General features: G+C 44.0%; 3 protein-coding genes across 3 annotated transcripts; 1 reads left to right on the forward strand and 2 right to left on the reverse strand.

Annotated features, from left to right (window-relative positions):
- The first annotated feature begins 998 nt into the window (after window positions 1-998).
- Window positions 999-4,206, forward strand: RPL36A (ribosomal protein L36a). Its single transcript, XM_039330745.1, has 5 exons — window positions 999-1,142; window positions 1,750-1,855; window positions 2,700-2,767; window positions 3,304-3,426; window positions 4,142-4,206. Exons 1-5 carry the CDS (start codon window positions 1,140-1,142, stop codon window positions 4,160-4,162), a joined length of 321 nt encoding a protein of 106 aa, XP_039186679.1. The 5' UTR covers window positions 999-1,139; the 3' UTR covers window positions 4,163-4,206.
- Window positions 4,207-4,516: 310 nt separating this feature from the next.
- On the reverse strand, window positions 4,517-12,593 carry GLA (galactosidase alpha). Its single transcript, XM_039330728.1, has 7 exons — window positions 12,265-12,593; window positions 10,052-10,226; window positions 9,114-9,291; window positions 8,189-8,280; window positions 7,749-7,910; window positions 6,461-6,658; window positions 4,517-5,854 (listed from the first exon to the last, which is right to left on the reverse strand). Exons 1-7 carry the CDS (start codon window positions 12,432-12,434, stop codon window positions 5,540-5,542), a joined length of 1,290 nt encoding a protein of 429 aa, XP_039186662.1. The 5' UTR covers window positions 12,435-12,593; the 3' UTR covers window positions 4,517-5,539.
- Window positions 12,594-13,732: 1,139 nt separating this feature from the next.
- PIN4 (peptidylprolyl cis/trans isomerase, NIMA-interacting 4) lies at window positions 13,733-15,881 on the reverse strand. Its single transcript, XM_039330878.1, has 4 exons — window positions 15,757-15,881; window positions 15,090-15,163; window positions 14,173-14,292; window positions 13,733-13,908 (listed from the first exon to the last, which is right to left on the reverse strand). The coding sequence occupies exons 1-4, from the start codon at window positions 15,800-15,802 to the stop codon at window positions 13,750-13,752; spliced, it is 399 nt and encodes a 132-aa protein (XP_039186812.1). The 5' UTR covers window positions 15,803-15,881; the 3' UTR covers window positions 13,733-13,749.
- Between the last annotated feature and the right edge of the window lie 341 nt (window positions 15,882-16,222).

Here is a 16,222-nt window from a genome sequence, read left to right on the forward strand (position 1 = left end):
AATAGGAATTGTCCAGGCTGTCTCTGCCCTGCTGAGCCCATCAAAAGTCCCATTCTGCAAATGGTGCTGCACCAGTTGAGTAGTCCTCGACTTACAACCGGTTGAGTAGTCCTCGACTTACAACCGATTGGGGGGTCACGGCATTAAAAAGGTTGAGGACCACTGCTATAACCCAACAAAATGAAGCTTATTCAGCAAACCAGGGGTAAGCCAATTATGGTTCGGTGTGTGGTACTAAGCCAGTCCACAGAGGAGATTCCTTTTGCAGCTTGAACTGGGGTTTAATGTTGGTTGTAAAGGTCTGGTTATCAGGGTCCTGCGTAATAACTGTCTCTGACCCTGTAGTTACTGTATTTGGCAGCACTTGATTTTAGCCAGCGCCTGCCTTGTTTTTTGCAAGGAACAATCAATCCAAATTAAAACGTGGCTTTTCCAAACTGGTCTAATTCGATGAGGGGTCTTGTCGGCATTGTCGACTTGACTTCGGTCGGCTGGATTCTGACATGTCACTTGGCCACGGTTTGTTCAATCATGACTGAAGTCACATCTGGCTGATTTCAAACCACAGACTAAGCTAAAAATAAACCAACGACCTTCTGTGCATGTGGAGAGACACGAGCCCTTGCAAGCCTGGCCTCAACTCGGATGAAGTCTGGAAAGAAAGAAAGAAAAAAAAAATCCTAAGGTTGCAAAGCCATCGAGGCTTCCTCTTTTTGCGAATTTCACTACAAAGAAATGATGATCTCTTTTTTTTCCAGGAAAAAATGTCTACCCCCCCCCCCCAAAAGGACAGAGGTGGGAAACCACCCTTCTGCTTTTTTGCGTGTCCGGCACCTAAATACGGTTCCTCCTCTGGTCATTTGAGTGATTTGAACCTAAATCACGGACAGCGCTTTCACGAAACGATGAAAAAAGGGAATTATCCCAACCTCTTTGCCTCACAGTATTTGCTCTCCTACCGCCTCCACTTCCTGCCTTTTCCGACAGGTGGCAGTCGCGGTTTCCTGAGGTCTTCCAAACCGTTGTTGGCTGGGTATGGCGCTCTGTCCTCCAAGCTTCCTTCCTTTTCTTTGCTCTATGGTCTTTACTTCCGCTTCTAGCGGGAGGCTCTTTCTCTGGGCGCCGATAACGTCGGCAAGATGGTGAGTTAAGCGAATCCGGTTCCATCAGGCGCTGGGACTGAGGGTTGGGGCCTCGGAGCGGAGCCGAGGGAAGCGGCCAAGACCGAATGCCGCGGCTGTGGGGTTCCCATGGGACGTGGAGAAAAGGAACGTGGTTTTACGTTGGGTAAAGCCGGAGCAAAATATGGAAGGAATACAGGACGTGGTTCTCTGTAACTACTAACAGCCCTGCCCTGGCTTAGGCCTAGTTTTCAGTGCAGCAGCCAATCAGATCTCTCTAAAAGACTCCGGGATGCTTAAAAGAACTGATCCCTGAACTTCAGTTTTCCTTCTCCCTCCCTGTCCCGTTTCCCTCTTTGGATCTTCGATTGTAAGTCTTAGCCAGGGAACCTTGGCTCTTTTAGGACTTGTGGACTTCAACTCCCAGAATTCCTTGAGTCGGCGTGACAGTTCTATTAATTCAGTGTTTCTCAACCTTGACCATTTTAAGACATGTGGACTTCAACTCCCAGAATTCCACAGCCAGCATTGCTGGCTGTGGAATTCTGGGAGTTGAAGTCCACATGCCTTAAAATGATCAAGGTTGGGAAACACTGTATTAATTGGTGTAAAACTGATTCCTTGACAGGTGAACGTCCCCAAAACCCGCAGGACTTACTGCAAGAAGTGTGGGAAGCATCAGCCCCACAAAGTCACCCAGTACAAGAAGGGGAAAGAGTCTCTCTATGCGCAAGGTGAGTTGTGTTTGGCGCATCAGTCTCTAATTAGCCCTCCGTGCATTACAGCACTGCGTTCTCACTTCCCGATTTCTTTTAATGATGAAAGAAAGGGGCCTCGTTTCCTTTCCACGCTTTGATTTATTCTTGGGTACAATGGTCGTTTGCGTCGGTTTCTAAATATATATGCATGGTTGTTTTTTTTAAAGCCTTTGTTTCTTCTCCATAAGGCAGTGGTTCTCAACCTTTTTAATGCCGCGACCCCCCAACTGGTCGTTAAGTCGAGGACTACTCAACCGGTCGTAAGTCGAGGACTACTCAACTGGTGCAGCACCGTTTGCAGGATGGGACTTTTGGCGGGCTCAGCAGGGCAGAGGCAGCCTGGACAATTCCTATTAACCCCCGTGAAATGGTCGTTCGACCCCAAATGGGGTCCCGACCCACAGGTTGAGAACCACTGCCATAAGGGGAGGAAAGGGCCACCGTCTCAATTCGTTTCCATTCAAACAAGAGATACAGAGGTCACACAGTTTTCACATTGTACTAAATTTCTCTTTGTAAAGAAAAAAATGTTTAAACTGCTTATACATAATTAAGAACAAAAGGCCTCAAATGTAGGGGGGAGGAAAAAAACATGCAGTTGGGCATTCTGAAAAACCCAGGAGCCAAAGGGAAGCATTGAAACATTCCATAAACAACAGCGGCGATGTAAATTTCTCACTTTCGGAGGCCATAGTATATTAAAAAAAATTCAGTAAATAAGGATGATTGTGTTGAAATAATCGGTCCTGTTTGTTGACTCGGGAGGTTTGCAGTTGAGAAGAAACAGGCCGTGGTTTTATCTGAGGAAACTTTCTTTTAGGAAAACGGAGATATGACCGTAAGCGCAGCGGCTATGGTGGTCAGACAAAGCCCATCTTCCGGAAGAAGGTAAGCTTTCATTTGGTAGACCCTGGATGCTGCCCAGACTGTTGAATCTTATTTGAAGAATTAATGTTGGGAGATAGAGAATTTGACCCCTTTTCTTTGTTAGGATGCTGACAGAGACTGTCAGGGGCATAGGGGATGGCCTTGAAGAGTTGCCATCAAGGCAACGGTCCGATAAAAGAGTCTTGGGCCCCTAACATGTCTCCAGAAGCCCCTCCATAATTTACAGGAAGATCAAGTGAAGGAGAACACATTCAGACATGCAAGATACTCTTACTGCAGCTGCAATAAAAGTAGTCCTCAACTATATGGCATTGCTGTCTTAGTCTGGTCTACCTTGTTGAACTGTGACTAATAGGCCCCACGTCAAGAAAGATTTCTCTTTCTAGAAGGCTACTAAAAGCCTTCAAAGCCTGAAGCTTCCACGTCTGCATATCACCACTTTGCCTCGCAGCAGATGTGGAGAAGACCGAGAAGGGTAAAGTTTCTGAAATGATCTGGCTTGAGGATGTATAGCACCTTCTCTTTCCTGCTTGCAGGCCAAGACCACAAAAAAGATTGTGCTGAGACTGGAGTGCGTGGAACCAAACTGCAGGTCGAAGAGGATGCTGGCCATCAAGAGGTGCAAGCACTTCGAGTTAGGAGGCGACAAGAAGAGAAAGGTACCACTTGAGCTATGTTCTGGGCAGTGGTTGAGCCGTTGCTTTAGTGCAGGGGTCTTCAAACTTGGCAACTTTTAAGACTTGTGGACTTCAACCTCAGGGCTGGCTGAGGAATTCTGGGAGTTGAAGTCCACAAGTCTTAAAAGTTGCCAAGTTTGAAGACCCCTGCCTTCGTGTCACCAAACAAGACTGGCCTGCTTGGATGATGATGTGCTTAGCAGTTCTGGAGATAGCAGCTTTCATTTGGAACACCAGATTAGCCGCTGAATTGGGTGGAATGCAAACAATAAATAGAAAGTATTTGAGTAAGGAATATAGAGAAATGTGATAAATTTGACTAGTTTTCTTTTACTAGGATATTTGAAGTTACATCTTTTGTTGTTTTTTTTAAATAACATCTGTCTGGATATGGTGATAAAATAAGACAGTCCTAGAGTTAAACTGTCCAACTTGTCATAAAACCACAGGGAATAGGGATTGCAGCCTGTCACACTTGGAAAAAAATGGGGAGAACCAGGTTGGAGAATCTTATCTCAGGCTTCCTAGAATCGCATCTCCCAAGATCCCAAATCCATAAATTTGTAATTAAGTCTAGGTATATTTTCAGTTTTCTAAGAAGGATTTTTTTCAAATTGAAAATTCAATCAAACGAAATGTGTTTTCATTTGTCACTATATCAGATCCTCAGTTGATGTCTTTATTTCTCTCTTCACAGGGCCAGGTCATCCAGTTCTAGATATCCTTTGGTATGGAACCCATTAAAATTCTGTCAGAACACAATGATGTGTTGTACTTTCTTTGTTGCTCGTTGTTGGGAGATACCCTTAAGAGTTCATCCGATATGAAGACCGTTCTTCCCACAAAGTGCACATTGTTAACAAAATAGGGAATGTGATTAGCTGAAGAAGCTGCTCCTGATTTGGGAAAATAAATGTGGGAGGGAAGGCTTTTTCAGTTGTCCCGCCTGTTGGGTTAGAGTTTCTATCCAATTCCACATATTCTAATTCTACACATTAACTGTTTACTTAGTACATTATATTCAAAAGCATATCGTTGAAAGCAGATTAAAATGCACTCAAAATACATTGTGTTCAAAAGCAAAAAAGTAAAACTGCTCCACGTTCTTTATTTTCAAGACATTAATTGCAGTTTTTAATGTACATATTTATGAAAAGAGCGTGGCAGAAATTATCTTCTGTTTGAAGAAACTTTCACAAAACTTTTGACATTTTATTCTTCCATGAATGGTTCAAAAGAATTGATTGGATTCCTTTTGTCTTCGTTTTCCTTCAAGCAGTAACAGCAACTGGAATAAACATGAGTTTGGCTGACTTGATCATAAACTGGGTCCTCAGTGGCTGCCTTGGAGAAAGCTACTGGTAGCACACGTCAATAAGGCAAAAAAGATTTATTCAGATTGGGGCAAAAAGCATTTTAATGAACTGCAAAATTCAGGTTCAGACCTAAGGGCTGAAATTCTCAAGGTCAAAGTGAGGTAGTGCCATTCGGAGGTAGGTAGATAGATTTTAAAAGTACTATGTAACTCGGCGCAACTTTTGGTGAGCTGCAGAAGTCTCTAAATTGAGACTGGAGAGTCTTAATTTAGAGACTTCTGCAGCTCACCAAACGTGCCGAGTTACACAGTACTTTTAAAATCTATCTGCTGGGTTTTAGTGGAGTGACAAAGTGTGCCCAAATCCTCTTTTAAGAATTTCTTCAGTTATTGCACAATCTGCCCGTAGAGCTATTGCATTCTCACATATCCCTAATTTTGATCCAGTGACGGTTGAGAAGCAATTGCAAGTATATACAATTGCAATCCTCTTTTTTTGTGTCCCGGCAAAGTCCACAGCACAGGAAAACAAACTGCTGCTGTACCGCAACGGTTGTGTTTGTAAACACGATTGGCGCTAATTTTGCTTCCAGCTGTGCCTCCAGAAAGACTCTCGTCCTTTTGAGGTTTAAAATCTGAGAATTCTGAAAAAAACATCTCGCATTTCTTGACCGTCAGCTTCCTGAAGCAAAAGACTACCGTGATTTCCCTTTGGGAGGGTTTGTTAGGCTTTGCCTTAGATCCTCTTGAAAGCGTTTGCGAGGGGAGGACGTTGTCATGTTATAAGAGATCGTTAGGGTGGCTTCTTCCATTGTCAGTAAAAAGTGTGCTTGTGTTCACCACTATCTTCAGCAAGACAGTACCAGTTGGGTTCACCACCAGCTTCAAATATGAAACCCAGTTGTGTAGCCCAAAATCCCTCCTGGTAGGAAGAATTTGTTGGATCAAACAACTGGGATTACAAGCTAAGCCATTGCCAAGGATCATGGTAGCAAGAACATAGGACTGTGGCCCACCCATCTCCTTCCGGTTTATTACAGCTACAGCACACGCTCCATCCGAGAGCGGGCGTTCCCACAGCTCAAAGCTTTGGTCCTAGGGAGAATAAATAAATTCAGTCAGAAGAAGCATGAATGCATCCTTAATCAGATTACACAGTAAGAGGCCAAGAATGGATGCGTTAAATGAATCCAGTCTCCCTATTTGATCTTGTTACGGAGGGCATCATTTAATAATCTGTAAAATTGATAAGCGTTAACTTTAGTTCTCAAAGTTAACCATAAGTACAAGAATACTCTTAAGTTCGTATCAATTCCTTCTGACTAGGCGTAGTGTATTTCAAAGTACATTATTACACAAAATACAAGCATATTAAAGCCAATGGAATGTTTGAGGGACGATAGATCTATTCATTTCTAAAATACGCCATTCATGGTGATTTTTTTTTTTATCATTTGTGTAATGGCACTTACGCAGATGGCAAAACGGTGCAAGCAACGTAAATATAATTTAACATAAATTTAAGGGCTTTGTCGAGGCTGCTTTGGGTGGAACAGGCTTGTATGTCTATTCAAGGATGAAAATGTTGGTTGCATTCAAAAATCCAATAAATAGGGGAGGGAGATATCGTAAATCACAATTATAGTGTACTATAACTCTGTCCTTGACCTGCAGCTGAAGCCTCCAGCGAGATGGTCTTACCTTGGTAATTCGGTAGCCCTGCTTGCCCAGGGGATCCTGGTTGATCGCTATCACTTCCTTGTTCTGGAGGAGAGCCTTGGCCCGGGAGCTGATCTGACGCAGGTCATTGGACATCAGCAGCGGAGCTGCCATAATAGCCCAAAACGCCATCTGTGTTATTTGCTGGTCCCAGCTCAGTCCAAAATTTCCAATCACAAGCTGGAAAGAAAAGTGCCTTTCACACTACCAAATTCAGCTGGAGAGTAGGAACGGAGAGATTCTGGCAATGAAAGTCTGCTTCCCCAGGCCCATCAAGGATGACAGAGGAGTGCCTGACTCAACCCCCGGGAGATTCACCTTCAAAAAACCAGATCTCTTACAAACTGGGTCCACGCATCGTGTTAAGCCAAAATCCAAAGAAACCAGGTTATGGATTATTGGTACAATGTCTGGAACACCTTCTCTGCCAGTTCCATCTAATGCTGGGTGGTGAATTGTTCTGGAGCTTTTACATTTGACGCAGAAGAAAGGAACAAGGCTCACAACTTCCATGCCCTGGGGACACGGGAGGGTCTGGCACCAACCAACTGTTGTATGCGGTCGTTTGCTGAATGGGCCAGGGTGCTCTGATGGCTACTCTTGCTAAACTTAGTTTGCTGAAATTTCCTGCCATTTTGAAATAGGAAATGGGACGTTAAGCCTAACAGCAAATTTTTGTTTGTCCACAGCTCAGAGTCGCTTTGGTGAGACAGGTGGTGTGGAAGTTTTGATAAGATGAATAAACCTTTAAAAAGACCTCACTCACTTTGCCTCCCTGCCCTACTTCTGGAACACATCAAGTCCCCCAAAATGTCACAGGAGGCCCCCTGAAAGTAGAAAACTGTCCATGGGACAAAGCTATTACTTCAACACTCCAATTTTTAAATGTCGGGGGATTCTCAGTCATCCAAGTCATAGTTGTCTCGAGCCCCCCACCTCACAAAGGTAACTGGACTGGCTTTTTTCCTTGAGAAGAAGACATTTCACTTCTCATGTAAGAAGCTTCATCGGTTCTGGCAGGTCCAGCACCCCACTATCCTGCCAGAACCGATGAAGCTTTTTGGAGGAGAAGTGAAATGTCTTCTCAAGAAAAAAAAAATCTAATTGCCTTGGGGGGGGAAATCATCTTTGAGATTCCAATTGTTATCATTCAAAGCAATAATCAGGTATCATCCTACTGATTTTACCATTTTGGTTTGATGAATATGCAGGCTATTAACAGAGGCATTTATACCGGCTGGGCAGTTGGCCCCAGGGCAGGTTTTCTTACCATGTCTGGGTCATTCCAGCCACCCGGCCCTGCTATGTCAACCAGAATGTCCTGGTGTGAAGAAGTCCAATCTAAGATATTCTTGATGCTGATCCAGGTATCAGAGATGTCAGCATAATTCCTCCAGTAATTGCAGTATTGCTTAATTTCTGTATAGTTGACCTGCCAGGAAAAAAACGCAAAGAAGACACATTCCTTTCATATCTTCAGCCTTAAAAATTGAGTAGAAGAGACTCAAAGAATCAGAAAAGGCTTTTCAAGTTGCAAGTGGGAGAACCTCATAAATAAACAGCACAATTGAACGAACTTGAGAAATTGTTGGAAGCTGCTTTAGTACGGAGTCAGATCCCTGCTCGACACAGGTAAGTCTTCTATACCAGATACATGCAAACCTGCTGATTGTTTTCTCCTAGAAAGAGATCAGAAGAATCCCTCCTTACCTTTTGAAAGGGTCTCTGGTAAAGTGGCCATTCACAGGAATATACAATATTTCTGCCAGTTTTATTTAGAGCCGAAGACATTTTCTTATAACCTGGTAGGAAAAAGAAACAGCCCATCATTAAAATATTCCAGCCTTTCCCAACATCTGCAACAAAAGGTAGGCCTACATCAAGCTTGACTTCTCTGGACTACAGGGAGTCCTCCTTTAGTGACCACAGTTAAGATTGGCAACTCCATCATTAAGGGGAGCAGTTGCTAAGTGAAACCCCAGCCGTTACAATCTTGCTTCAGCTTTCTTTTGCTTAGAGGCCTGCAAAGGTCAGAAATGCAGGGATTGAGCTGCAAAACTGCCTTTTAATTGTAACTGTGAATGGTTGCTAAATGAGGCAGCTGCTAGATAAGGACTCTCTTTATTTAGACATAGAATCACAGGATTGGAAAGGACCATGGAGATTTTCTAGCCCAACCCTCTTCCCAGGGCAGGCCTCCTCAGATCTGCCCAGACCAACAGTAATGAGTGGTAGAAGCACTCATTAAAAATGGCAGAAAATTTAAGATAGCATAGTGCCAGACAGGTGGCAGCGAAGCACGAATATCAATTGCCAAAGTCTAGCTGGTATATATTTATATGGCTTTCCATATAAACTAACAAACTGGAGGCCAACAGTGGCTTGTCAGCTACACTTTATCACAGAGTTGTCCAACCTTGGCAACTTTAAGACTTGTGGACTTCAACTCCCAGAAGTCCCCAGCCAACAAGTTGTCAATGTTGGACAACCCTGTTTTATGAGAACCTGGTTGTGTGAATCCTTCCAGCTGTGGCTTATTCAACAGATCGCAGGAAAAACCAGCCAAGGCTTAGCAGATTGCATGAACTTAACAGTTAACCTCTTTTACTGACTCCGCTTCCTGTCGCAAACACACCTTCAGCCATCTCATCCAGAGTCCCAAAGTCACATCCGTCGAATTTCAGCAGATCCACCCCCCAGCTGGCGAAGGTCTCTGCATCCTGTTCGTAGTGGCCATAGCTGCCGGGATAGCCAGCACATGTTCTATTCCCAATGTCGGCATAAATGCCCAGCTTCAGTCCTTTGGAGTGGACCTGAATCACGGATGCCAACAGGAAAAGCAAGATCAGAAAACAGCAGGCAAATTATATTTCCTAAGCATTCCTTAAAAAATAAAACAAAACATACTCAAGCTAAACTTTTGCAACCTGGCACTCTCCAGATGTGTGGGCCTATATAGTCAAAATTCCCCAGCAAGTATAGAATGCAAAATTATACCTCTAAAATATCTGGCCCATGTGTAGATAGGCTGCTTTGAAGGGGCCAGACAGAGGGTGAGAAAGACAAAAAAATATGCCATCCATCAGCAGAAGGAGCAGAAATTTAGATTACAAATGCAGATTAGTTTGATCAACACATATTAGAGGAAATATCCAGGTGAAACCACCACCCACAGCTGCAGTCTATCTCTAAATATCAGTTGCTGAAGATGGAGACCAAGGAATCAGAAGTCCCATTATGGTCTGCCTTCAAGATTTGAGAAAAACCATCAAAGACAGAGCGTCAACCTCCACCCCAGGTTAGAACTTTTTGATTTGATCCAGCAGAATGATTCTTATGGAATTGTGGAGAAAGTGAATTAGGTAATTTATGGGTTGCAGTTAGAAATTTATACAGAAGGCAAAGTATAAATTGCTTTTGTTTAGAAAATCTCTCCCACCTTCTTTAGAGGGAAATTGGATTAACAACAGCAGCAGTAACCGTTGCCAGGCATCCGGCATTCCTGACTTTTAACTTCCAGCTTCCCCAACTTGGAAGAAGCCTCCAGGAGAAAATTCCCAAGCACCCACTCACATAGTCTGCGAGTTTCTTAATCCCGCTGGGGAAGCGTTTGGGGTCTGGCTGCAGCCGTCCTTGTTTATCGCGGGTGGGAGCCATCCAACAATCATCGATGCACAGGAAGTGGTACCCAACCTCCTTCCATCCCTCCGATGCCATCCGGTCAGCCATCTGCATGAAGAGCCGCTCACTGGGAGTAGAGAGGGAGGGAAAAAGGTCAGAGGGGAATAAGGACGTAGAAACTGGAGGGGGGAGAAGAACAGTTGTGTCTTTCATTCCCTGGGAAGTTTCAGACTGTCTGAATGGCAACAGGTCTGTCACTTCCTAGGCAAAGTAGCCATGTTCTAACCTAGCCAAAACCACTGATGTTCTGCATGCAGTTATGGGCAGAACTCTGCCTCCTTCCTAGTCTGAGGGCCAAGGCTGGTCTGATTTGCACATTGCAGTTGGTCATATAGTCCTTGATTTACAACAGTTCATTTAGCGACTGTTCAAAATTACAATGGCGTTGAAAAGGGGGACTTATGACCCTTTTTTCACACTTGCGACCGTTGCAGCATCCCCGTGGTCACGTGATCAAAATTCAGATGCTTGGCAACTGCTTCATATTTATGCCGGTTGCATTTTCCTGGGGGGGGGGGGTGTCACATGATCAGTTTTTGCGAACTTCTGACAAGGAAAGTCAATGGAGAATCCAGATTCAGTTAACAACCATGTTAACAAGGGCAATGATTCCCTTAGCCACTGTGGCATGGAAAGTCGTAAAATGGGGCAAAACTCACTTACATGTTTCACATAACAACGTAAATTTGGGGCTCAGTTGTGATCGTAAATTGCGATCTCCCTGCACTTGGCTTACTCCCGCTTGGTGAATAAATAGAAGTTTTGGGCAATATAAGGGGCCACAGGAGCCCTTTCCACCACAAAACACTTGGAAAGACTGTGTCCTAGATTCCACTCAGAAGTTAGAAATTCCCAAACACAATCTCAACCATTCAACTAGGGGTAATTACACAAGGGGGTAATTTGACAATATGCTGGGGTTACTAATCTGTGGTGCTTTTTTTGTGTGGGAGTAATGACATTCAAGATCAGGAAAAGGAATAATTGGGTCAAATAGTTTAAGAACCACGGATCTGTGGTAGATACTTATCTCTACTTCTGAAGAAAAATGACAGCCTAAATTAAAATTGCTAGGACAAAATGCCATGAGTTTCAGCTGTTTTGTTGATGAAAACACTACCAGAATTCCAATGATAACCTTCCAGTCCTTTAAAAATCCAACGTATCTAATAAACCTGATCACAGTTCTTTGCTAAAAAAGGACCAGAGTATTTTCTTCCAAATGAACCCTATAGATAGATAGATAGATAGATAGATAGATAGATAGATAGATAGATAGATAGATAGAGATATATGAGTTAAAGGGAAGCTGGTGTAGCTATTTCAAGCTTCTTAGCTCTCATCAGCTAGCTATACCCTTCTGACATTCGAATATTTGGGCCGACCGGGTGCATCATAAAAAACACTTACACACACACACACACACACGGGGCTTTTTTGTCATAGAACACCCAGAATGGAGTTCCGGCACCTTTTTTTGGATGGAACCTTGTAGGGTAGGCAAGGCGGGTTGTATGACGTGTGTGAGTTCTGGCACCTTTTTTTTTTTTTTTTTACAAAAAAAGCAGTCCTATTACACCCAGGGGAAATTCAAATTATTCTCCAAGGGGAAAGATGGCTATACAAACAGGGCAATGAGGTGCCCATTTAAATCTGTAAAACTAGGGACTTTCCTTTTTTTCAATTGTTGTCTGTTGTTTCTAAGAGTAGCTGTGTTTTATCGTGCCTTTCATGTCTTAAAAATATATATTAATATATTTTAAGATCACAGCATAGAGAGATAGATAGATAGATAGATAGATAGATAGATAGATAGATAGATAGATAGATAGATAGATAGATAGATAGATAGATAGATAGAGCATAGTTTGGTCTTGGCTCTTTCTTGTGTGACTCCTGGGCTGACTTAACCAGTTTAGTTAAAAGGTGGGTGAACTGAGAGGCTGATGTATGAGAGACCAGGACAAGCAACGGGCAGGTGTGGGAGTTTGGGAAGGGAGCGGGCAGAGGCGACACCTTCCTTAGAGGCTCCGTGCCACTTGCTCCTTCACCAAGGGAGGGGGGAAGAGGCAGGCAGGGCGGCCTTACCACGAGCATCGTCCTACCTGATGCAATCGCGGGGCTCCCGCTCGCAGTCCGTCTGGCAGAGGAAGCGCTCCCAGTGCAGCCAGCCCATGGGCGGCGTCCGCGCCAGCCCGTTGTCCAGCGCGGCGCCCAAGCCCGCCGCCGCCACCAGCAGCGCGCCCAGCCACAGCTCCGCTCGCCCTCCGGCCATTGCGGCGTCTCTCCTCCGAATCAGGCCGGGACTCTCGGAACGAGGCGCTGCGGCCAATCGCAGCCCTCCGCTCCTCCCTCTCGGCCAATCGCAGCGCTCCCACCCCTTCGGCCAATCGTCTCCCGCAGGAATGAAAGAAGCTGAAAATCTTTTCCCTCTTGTGATGGAAGTTGGGTCACGTGACACGCGCACGCCACGTGATTGGGCAGAGTGTCGCTGTTAACCGAGGGCGGCTCTTCCAACAGGGCCCTTGGATGGCTTGTGGACTTCAACTCCCAGAATTCCTCAGCCAGCCAGGGCTGGCTGAGGAATTCTGGGAGTTGAAGTCCACAAGCCATCCAAGGGCCAAGTTTGAAGAGCCCTGCTGTTCTAACTGTTCACCTTCAGCGTTAATAGAACTTCATTTTTTAGTATATACCGAGAAGGTTAGATAAATAGAAGTATTAATGTAAGAGAAAATTAATCTTATTGTATATAATACAGATAGGGAAATTTGGAGAGAGGAGTTGCTCGGACATTACCCCTGAATTGTATCTGAAGAGGGATGAGAGGGAAGAAAGGAGAGGAGAGAGAAAAGAGTAAAGGAGGGGAGAAGGAAGTAGGAAGGTTGGAGGAGAAGAAGAGAAGTGAGGAGAAAGGGGAGGAGAGTGGTGAAGGAAAAAGAAGAGGAGAGGAAGAAGAGGGAAGTAGGGAAGAGAAGAAAGGGAGAAAGAAGGTAGAGAAGAAGGAGTGTGGATGCAGTGAAAGGGGAAATGGGCGAGCAACACCAAAAGTCATGTGTGTGTATTTATTTCATTTTATTAAAAGTATCTTATATATGAATGTAAAAAGAATGTATGTTAACATCTGATAAATATCATGGTATATGTATGGGGGAGAGTTTAGAAAAATAAAAAATAATTTTTAAAAAAAGAACATTTTTGACCGATGCAGCGCACGATAATTGCCATTGCTCCGACAAAAAATAATCCCCAAGCAAAACTGTGTAACCAGGAAAATGCAGGATAAATACATCAATGCATATGCACATTTCAGCTTTTCTTTTGTCTGGATAGTTGAGGTAGATTGTCACACAGACTCAGTTTCCGTTTGGGGCCACAAGTGGGTAATAAAATACTTTTTTTTTTAATTTCTGTGCATACTGTGCCCCAAGACAAGTAATCTATTTAATGCAGAATAATGTCATATAGATTGGAGCAAGTTGATCTTTCAGCCACAACACCCCTTGAAAGAAAAGCCAAGTTCTTTTTTCACAACGCCTGACAAGGAGAGAAACAAATGAGTCAAAAACTCCTGGCATAGCGTCTAATGTTTATTATTTTCGCCCTTCCACCATGATTATGTGATATCCAAATTTGGTTTTAACAGGGGGATCAGTGTACACCGGTTTGTCCATGCTGCTGACGGGCAAGGCAAACGCTGCATCCTGGAAGGGCCCCACCATGGAGCCTCTGCTCATCCAGCCCAGATCTCCCTGGAAAACAAGCACCAGGGAATGATGCAAAGGACGGTGAAAAGGACCTATTCCACCCTATGTAAATCATTTGCTAGAATATTCTACATGTACATGCATTATTTCTGCATTTCAGTTCTTAAGTAACTTAAGTAACCTAATTTTGGGCAAAACAAGAGGAAAGGTAAAGTGATTAGTCATGCGACTGGAGAAAACACTTTATTCATCTTAAAAAATGATCCTGCAAATGTTGTTGCTCTACTTTGGAGAAAGAAAAGGACATACCCCTTGTCTGGCTTTGTCTTCACTATACTGCGCAGCTACCTCACTGAAACGTACTCCAGCTTTGAGTTTCTCCAAGGCTTCCAGAGCTCGGCTGTGTTTCTCACACAGAATATGCCTCACCTAAAAAAAATCCAATCCAAAACAAACTAGATACATGTAGAGAGATCCTTCCACATTTAGCTTAAGAATATTCGTATTGTTACCTTTCTCAATACTTGGCAATCCAATCCACAATATCATTTTCCTTTTACTAATTCTTGACTTGATGCAGTTTCTAGCACCCTAATTCAGTTTCCCAAAGATGATGAGAGGCTAAGAAGAAAGCGATTTTAATCCAGGGAAATTGATTTCTGATTGTCAAAGAGTGCCTTTGAAGGCAGACAAAGATTCAAAATTTCGTCTTCTTTAGATAGAGACTAAGTAGCAAATAACCAGATCAGAGTTAGCAGAACTTTATTTGGCAATAGTATTTGATTTTTCTCTCATCCCAAAGCATAGTTCAGTTATTGTTTAAATTTTCATATAAACATGCAGTAAAAAAAGAGACCCAGCTTGGTGTAAAAAAACAAAAAGTGCATGAGTTCGACTCCTTTCTTAGACACAAAGAATGCTGGGTGATTCTGGACACCAGTCCTTGTCTTTCAGCCCTGGAAAGAATGTCATGACAAACCACTTCTGAAAAAGTGCTGCCAAGAAAACTTGCAGGGAGTTGTCTCTAATTTTATTTACTAAACATAAATATATTAACACATTTAGGATATTGAGCATTTTGGGGGGCAAATCCAGATCTCTGCCACTTTCTTTCTGGACTTTTCTCCCTCTCTGAAATATTTTGGGGGGGGAGGCTTTTTCCACTCTCATGACTGGAATGGCATCCTCAGATGCCACCTGAAGCAGGATGTGACCAGAAGACCTACCTTCACGGAACTGCCCCCTCCTTTTGGCCCTTGAGCTTTCTTGTCAGCTGTGTCACTGCCCGAAGATGCTCCTCCTTTAAAGACACAAGAAGGGAACGCAACAGTGAATCCGGGTGGGGAGTTAACCTGATTGCACCTCCATCGGCTGAATCCAATGGGCAGGGCTGGACTGAACGTTTTGGGCTCCAGGCTATCATTCCACACCTGGTGGAATCAGACAGCAAGCAAAAATAAATAAATAAATGTTAAAACAATCAGGCTTGTCATCCTTTGGGGCTTCCACCCCATGCACAGTGCCCATAAGGGCCATTTCACTTAGCATCCAGCCTTAAAAGGGAAATTTTTGACAGAAAAGCTTGTTCCTATTTTGTGCATTTTGGGCTGTCCTGATGGGACGAATGGAAGCCCTGCACATCCCAGCTGACTGCTTCTACCTCCTACTCCATGCTACCAAAAGGGTGCAAGAGCGATGCATTTGTCCCAGCTAGCCAGGGCGAGCCCCAATTCCAGGCAGAATCTGCAAGAACTACAACTCCCACAATTCCTTGCCCGGCCACCTTAAGGCGAGACCGCTTCATGGTGGGCGAGCAGAACTGGTCAGCTCCTCTCCCAGTGAAATGGAAACTGGGAAAGGGAAGAACTCGGATGCCCCGGTCCTCTCTCTCACCCTTTGCCGCTTTACCGCCGCCCTTCCCTTTCGGAGGCATCTTCATGGGTTCTTCCTGCCTTTCTACAGCACGGGTGCAGTCGCTTCCCTCTGACGTCACCGCACGCGACTGAGACAAGCAAGCCCCCCCCGCGCAACCGCCCTAGGAGATGCCTGCAGGCAGACTTTGATTACTTAAAAAACGGTCCCAGTGCCAGAGATTGCAAATCCGCTTCTTGTCCTCATTGATTAAGAAAAGCTTTTATAATTCAAATATTCCAGGGTAATGAGGGTCGACCCCTCATTACAGGGCTATTTTTTCTCTCTTTTCTTCTCCCTAGCAGGGCATTACTGCTATTCCGTTTCGGAAGTGGGACGCTGAGTGGTTATTTTTTTTAAATACTTTTCCAAGCTTTTGGGGAATGGAACATACATCAGAAACTAAGTTTGGAATTTTTGTAGAAGGATCCCGTTTCCTTCTCACTTT

The sequence above is a fragment of the Crotalus tigris genome, unplaced genomic scaffold (assembly GCF_016545835.1).
Source record: "Crotalus tigris isolate CLP2741 ecotype Arizona unplaced genomic scaffold, ASM1654583v1 scf7180000017622.5263843, whole genome shotgun sequence".
In the NCBI taxonomy this organism is placed as follows: Eukaryota; Metazoa; Chordata; class Lepidosauria; order Squamata; family Viperidae; genus Crotalus; species Crotalus tigris.